Here is a 7,655-nt window from a genome sequence, read left to right as displayed (position 1 = left end):
CGAGCCTCCATGGCGGCAGACTGCTCCGCCATGCTCGATGGCACCGCGGATTCACCACAGCGGCGAGGGATCTCTGGCAGCATGTCCCTCCTTCCTCCCGGGTTTCGGCACCAATGTAACAACGTTTGTAGTCACGGGAAGAAGGAGGCGGGAACTGGCGAACATTCAAACAAAACTTTAATAAAATAAAATAAACACAAAATAGTGCGACAGCCCCTCGCGGGTCGTGCACAAACAGAACCAGAACACAAAATAAAATCCAGGCCTGGTCCTCTCTCGTCCAACACTGTCGTCACTCCTCCTTTTATCCTTCCGGAGGTCCTCCGTGGGACTCGAGACCGGTGAGTGGCACAGGTGTCGCGCATTAGCATTTACTCCACCGGCCTCGCTTTATTGACCAGTGGTGTCTTATCATATTGATGCTTTTTTATAAAATCCATAAGCCACTCTAATCATCTTATGGACGCCCCTTACCTGCGGTAAAATAATGCATGGTGTCTCATGGCTTATTGCTTTTTTAAAGAATCATATGGCCCTGAGAACCTCAGTCCTCACTGTCCTTCTGAAACGGTACTTACAGTTAAACCCCAAGACTACTTTTAAAGTGATTCAGACTGATGGTGCTATAATTTGTGCATTGTAGGTCATGTAAATAGTCATGCAGGAACACTTGGCAGTGAGGACGCAGTGTCTTTGCTCTCCGGCCTGGCAGAGACAGAGAGCCCTGCGGCACAAACACAGCCCAATGTTCTGGCATTTTGTTTTTCCACGACTTAGCAGTTCAGTTTTCTCCTCCGCTGTTGTTTTCTCCTGCATCTGGTCACATTGGTTTCTAACCAGTCCTGCTTTGGAGAACACGGTCTGTCACAATGTGTTCATAGGAATTCTGAGCATAAATCTAAGCAATATGTTTCCATGATATCTGGATAGTATTTGCTGGATATTGAACATTAAATATTATGTTTATTATTTTTATAAACAGAGTTTTTCCTTCTTCCGTTTAAAAAAAAATCTCCGTCCACATGAAAACGCAAAAGCATGCTATGAAGCACTGTCAAGAGCATGCCAAACCAACAGGTGGCGATGTAATCTCAACCGTAAAGCCATGTTGGCCAATCAGAAGCCTGAAAAAGTCTCCAGTAGGCGGATATAACAGCGCATGCACTGATGTCACAAGCCAAAAACTCCGGAGTTTTTGAAAATCTTCACCCTGGCAGGCATTTTCAAAAATGTTCGGTTTCAGTGACCTGGTGCTGCATTTGCGTGTGGACGAACGGCCTAACTGCGTAGAAAAAGCTGCGGTTTTGCGGCGTTCGTGTGGACGGGGCCTCAAGTTTGTCCGTTGTTGATGTTGTTGTGAGCTTGTGTTACCCTATAGTTGTGGATTACCCTTCCTCTTGGATTACTATTAAATGGATTATTATTGAATCTTCATCTCCGTCATGCGCTCTTTCTCCTCTACCCAGCAACAAGCGTTACAATAATAGACAATGTCTATAAAAGCATTTTTTAAAAGTTGAATTTTTTTTACCTTAAGCACTGCATTTTTTTGAATGCCATGTCATGCATTAAATGTTGCTTTTAGTTTAGTTTAGTTAGTTTAGTTTTATTGATTTATATAGCACATTTAATAACGACAGTGTCGACCAAAGTGCTGTACAAAATTAAAAAATTAAATACATAAAACAACTAACCATATAAAACAAATCACAAATTATGACAAAGATAACATCACACATTATCAAATATTTGACAGCATTTACTCCAGACCATAAGCCGTTTCAAAAAGATAAGTCTTAAGTGAAGATTTAAAAACCTGAAAAGAGGAGGCTGATCTTATATACAAATTTTTCCACAGCTTTGGTGCTGCCACCGAAAAAGCACGATCCCCCTTAAGTTTCAGGCGCGTCATAGGTACCGATAACAAAAAATAATTCGATGACTTTAAGCCAATGCAAACTAATTAAAACTGGAGTGATACTTTCTCTCTTTTTGGTCCCTGTTAAAAGTCTCGCCGCAGCATTTTGGACCATCTGGAGATGAGATAAACAAGACTGAATAATTCCTAAATACAAAGAATTACAATAATCCAATCTTGTTGAAATAAATGCATGAATAATAGTATCCAGATCCTTAAAAGAAAGAAAATATTTAATTTTAGCAATCATCCTAAGCTGAAAAAATGCTGATTTCACGACTGAATTTATCTGTTTATCAAATTTGAGTGCCGGGTCAAAAATAACACCCAAATTCCGAGCACAAGTGCCTACAGATTTAGTTATAGGACTCAAAGTTTTAGAAAGGATGGAAGCACATTCAGGCCGTCCAAAGACCAACACTTCTGTCTTAGAATCATTTAGCTGTAAAAAAATTTCTGCCATCCAAGTTTTAACTTCACTCACACAATCAATCAAAGACTGGAGAGATATATTGTCATCTGGTTGCATTGGAAGATAAAGCTGTATATCATCTGCATAAAGATGGTATGAGATCTGATACTTACGAAAAATCATAGCTAAAGGAAGAAGATAAAGGGAAAACAAAACAGGGCCTAAAACGGAACCCTGTGGTACCCCACATGTACATGCAGCATTAACAGAGGTAAAATTCTCAATAGCTACAGAGAAAGATCTCCCCTTAAGATAGGATGTGAACCAGTTTAATGCTGTTCCCCTAATTCCAACATACTCCTCCAGTCGTCTCAATAAAATAGAATGGTCGATAGTCTCAAAAGCCGAGCTTAGATCCAGAAGGACCAAAACCCCACATTTCCCAGAGTCGACAGCTAATAGCAAATCGTTTAACACTTTCAAAAGACAGTTTCTGTACTATACTGAGCTCTGAACCCAGACTGAAATTTGTCCAGTATATCACTATTCTTTAAGAAGGAGGAAAGCTGATGAAAAACAACCTTCTCCAATACCTTTAAAAGGAAAGGAAGTTTTGATATAGGCCGGTAATTGGCTAGGACCTGTGGATCAAGGGTAGGCTTTTTAAGTACAGGGTGTATCACTGCATGTTTAAAACAGGATGGAACATGACCATTATTAAGACTACTATTAATAATAAACTGAATATATGGACCAATGGTATCTAACACTTCCATAGTTAAAAATGTGGGAATAGGATCCAGAGAGCAGGATACAGGTTTCATATGACAGATAATGTCCATTAAAGAAGAAATAGACACAGGCTCAAAACTAGATAATATAGCAGAATTGCAATAATCATCAAAAGAGACATTCCCAGAGTGCAAAATATTAGAGCGAATATTTTGGATAAAATACTCTAAAAAATCATTACAAATTAAAGGAGATGCACCAGAAAATGAAATTGTAACCGGATTTAAAACCTTACTGATAGTACTAAATAAAATTGTAGGTCTGCCAGCATTGCTAGAGATAAGGTTAGAATAATATAATGACCTAGCATTCGTAACAAATTTCTGGTAAGTAACTAAACAATCCCTCAAAATTTCATAGGAAACTTGCAATTTGTCACTTTTCCATTTTCTCTCAGCTTGCCTACATTTCCTTCTTAAAACTCTAGCTTCACCATTTAGCCAGGGCTGACTTCTCGCTTTAGGATATTTCAATTTCAGTGGAGCAAAAGAATCCAAAATATTTGCACAGGTGTTATTAAAACTTGAGATAAACTCTTCAAGGTCCATGTCAGAAGAAAATGATTCAAAGGAAACAGCAAATTCAGAGGAGACAAAAGCATCAGCAAATCGTATAGGTGTAAATGACTTAACTGAACGAGTATAATAACCAGTAAGAGGTTGTTTCACAGGCCTGGATAATACAGTTTTAAAAATTATCGGCTTATGATCAGAAAAATATGAATCCTCAATCTGAGTAATCTGTAGCGAAAATCCAAAAGACAAAATTAGATCAAGTGTGTGACCTTTATCATGAGTAGCACCCAAGACAGACTGAGAAAGATTAAATGAATCAACAATTAGCAAAAATTCAGAGACTAAGGGTTAATCAGGGCAGCATACATGAATATTAAAATCACCAAGTACCAAAAGTCGATCAACATTAGGCAAAATTGAAGCTAAAAAATCTGAAAATTCCTTCAAAACGAACTTATCATACTTGGGAGGTCTGTAAATAAGAGCACAGAGGATAGGGTGAACTAAATCCACCCAGCACAATTGTACCTCAAAACTTGAAAATGTCTCCACAGGTAACAATCGACAGCTAAAATGTTTTTTAAAAATTGTAGCTACCCCCCCCCCACCTCTACCCACAGTCCTTGGATAACTAAAAAAGTTACAATCAGAGGGAGATGTTTCAAATAAGGAATCCAACTCGCCAGTGTTTAGCCAAGTCTCCGTCATAAATAGAAAGTCTAATTCGTGGTATACAATAAAATCATTAATAATAAAAGTTTTGTTAGATAGCGATCTTGTGTTAATCAAAGCCATCTTTACCGTCTCCAAGTCTGGGAACAAGGTCCGTGTTGTCATATCGAATGACCTGGACTTTGATAGTGATAAATGTTCCACTGTTCTCAAGTTAGCAGAGTTAACTCCTCTCTCGGAGATACGCGGTCTCTTAGAATCCCAACCAGCATAACTCTTCGAATCCCAACCAGCATAACTGCACTGCAAGCTCAGCCAGACAAGAACAAGCCGCGATTGCCCGGAATGCGGAATCCACCGATGATCAACTGTTCTCCCAGTAGTATGTGATCGCCCCTGGTCCCAGCTGGCGAACCGGCACGGCAAACTTGGGAAGATAGGTACAAGCCATGCCCGCCTGGGATGAGGAACCCGCCGATGACAAGGCCAAGCATTAGAGTTGTCGGAACAAGTAGAATCCGCAACCCTCCGAACACAATCGGTGATCATCCTCAAACGGACTGCCACTCCACCATGCTTGCCTCACTTTTTTCCGCGCTTCTTTTTATTAAAAGCCCAGTCTATTAAACAGCAGGGATCCATCCGCAACAATGACTTAGGAGGATTGAAAGACCTCCCTTCATACGGATTCCAGAAACATAAATTCTCCACTGAGTCACGAATATCCAATAAAGTTTGACGATCATAAATAAGAACTGGAGTAACTTGCTGTATCAAAAAACAAGGAAACAAAACGAAAAACCAAATAACAGGTAACACAAACAAAAAGAGACCGCTCAGCCTAGAACATGTTGGCGCTATTTTGAATAAATAGAAGAAATTTGAATAAATAAATAAATGACAATGGAAAAGTAGTGCAGTGGTATGCAAAAACACGTTCTGTGTGAATGGCCCCTAACTGCGCAGAGGTTATAGTTTAGATGTTGATTACTTCCATTGTATATTCTAGTGCATGCTCGAGAGATTATTTACGTCGCATCTGCCAGACAGAGGATGCTCTGTTGTCTGAGGGAATTTAACAGTAATCAGAGGCTTCTAATCAATCATGTCCGGGTTGTTGTTCACTAATGCTGTTTGTTTTCCTTTATTAATGTGCTATTTGTCAAAGATTCACCAGGGCTTTCATGTCAGATGGCAGGTTGGCAGAACTGATGAGCAGTTGATGATAACGTTCAGTTGTAGAAATGATCCTGACAGCTGGACAAGACTCTAAACGCAACAGAATCTTGGTCTTGCGTGTGTGGAATTTCGAACGGAAATATCTTCTGGAATGTTAACTACAGCACGCCTCGCAGTTTGGTATTCAGTTGTATTGTTTTCAGCAGACAGTTACTCTCTCTCTGTTTCTCTTTTCAGGAGAATCTCTAACTCGTGGTTAAGCACAGGCTGGTTCACAATGACTATTGCCTTAGAGCTCTGTGACAGAATCAATGTGTATGGCATGGTGCCTCCAGATTTCTGTAGGTGAGTCAGATTTCACTGCTGTGCTTTTGGGTTTCAGCATACAGTGAGGTCCAAACATCTGAGACCACTAGTAAAAAGCTTCTCTTTTGGATTCTTTTGATTGGACATACACTACTGTTCAGAAGTTTGGGGTCGAAAATATTTTTTAATGTTTTTAAATGTCTTGAATGTTTACCAAGGCTGCATTTATTTGATCAGAAATACTGTAAAACATAAAATTGTGAAGTAATATTAGAATTTAAAACCGTTTTCTATTGGAAAATGCAATTAAATTTAAAATTGTGCTTTCCTGTTATAACAGTTGAAAACATTTTTTTTTCAGGATTCTTTGATGAATATAAGGTGTAACAATAATATATAGTAATTAATAATAATATATAAATATATAAAAAAATGTTACTTTTGATAAACTGACAATAAAAGTGTTAATTTATTTTTAAAACAAGTCTTATTGACCCCCAAACTATTGATTATTAGTGTAGTTCTGACCTAAATCTGACCTTTTATTTGTTTGAATTTTTCAAAGATTAATGTCACAAATTTGTTTATTTGATTACTGACCTAGAAATAATTATGCACTGATATTAAAATTGTATCCGATATGATAAGCCAATAATTAATTTCATATTGTAGCCATAAACCAATGATTTTAAAATTCTATACATTTAAATAAAAGTAAAATGGTAACACTTTACAATAAGTTTCATTAGTTAACATGAACTAAGCATGAACAATACTTCTATAGCATTTATTAATCTTAGCTAATGTTAATTTTTAACATTTACTAATGCATTATTAAAATCAAAAGTTGTGCTTGTTAACATTAGTTAACACTGTGAATTAACATGAACTAACGATGAACGACTGTATTTTCATTAACATTAACAAAGATTATTAAATACTGTAATAAATGAATTGTTCATTGTTTGTTCATGTTAGTTAATGCATCAACTAACATTAACTAATGGAACCTTATTGTAAAGTGTTACCAGTAAAATGTGTCTAAATTAAAAATAAAACTCTAAAAACTAAATTCATCTTTTAAATGCTACAAGTGAATTTAAGCATTGCAACATGCACAGTATGTAAAATGGATATTAATTTTAAAATATATAATACATAATAATAATAATTTTAATACATATTATTGCCCTTTTGTTGGTTTTGATTGCTTCTATTGATGAACTAAGCATGAACAATACTTCTATAGCATTTATTAATCTTAGCTAATGTTAATTTTTAACATTTACTAATGCATTATTAAAATCAAAAGTTGTGCTTGTTAACATTAGTTAACACTGTGAATTAACATGAACTAACGATGAACGACTGTATTTTCATTAACATTAACAAAGATTATTAAATACTGTAATAAATGAATTGTTCATTGTTTGTTCATGTTAGTTAATGCATCAACTAACATTAACTAATGGAACCTTATTGTAAAGTGTTACCAGTAAAATGTGTCTAAATTAAAAATAAAACTCTAAAAACTAAATTCATCTTTTAAATGCTACAAGTGAATTTAAGCATTGCAACATGCACAGTATGTAAAATGGATATTAATTTTAAAATATATAATACATAATAATAATAATTTTAATACATATTATTGCCCTTTTGTTGGTTTTGATTGCTTCTATTGTCCTCATTTGTCAGTCACTTGTAAACTCATTTGTAAATGTAAGATTGGCAGAGATTATATTTAACAGTGTTAATTAATGATCAGTGTTTCTAAAGATTAACTTTAAATATGCATTAGATGGCAGCAAATGTAATCTAAATGTAAAAATAGGGAACAATTAGTATAAACAATCAAATA

The 7,655-nt window shown here is 36.1% G+C and overlaps 1 protein-coding gene across 1 annotated transcript in view; it reads left to right on the top strand.

Moving 5' to 3' along the window:
• Positions 1-7,655, top strand: part of LOC107703199 (alpha-N-acetylgalactosaminide alpha-2,6-sialyltransferase 5-like) — a 26,410-nt gene that overhangs the window by 14,961 nt on the left and 3,794 nt on the right. The window contains exon 4 of the mRNA XM_016505756.1: positions 5,726-5,833. Within this exon, the coding sequence (XP_016361242.1) occupies positions 5,726-5,833 (108 nt within the window). The remainder of the gene's footprint in view (positions 1-5,725; positions 5,834-7,655) is intronic.

This window comes from Sinocyclocheilus anshuiensis, unplaced genomic scaffold (genome assembly GCF_001515605.1).
Source record: "Sinocyclocheilus anshuiensis isolate Anshui unplaced genomic scaffold, SAMN03320099.WGS_v1.1 scaffold542, whole genome shotgun sequence".
Taxonomy (NCBI): Eukaryota; Metazoa; Chordata; class Actinopteri; order Cypriniformes; family Cyprinidae; genus Sinocyclocheilus; species Sinocyclocheilus anshuiensis.
This window is presented reverse-complemented; position numbering and strand designations above follow the sequence as displayed.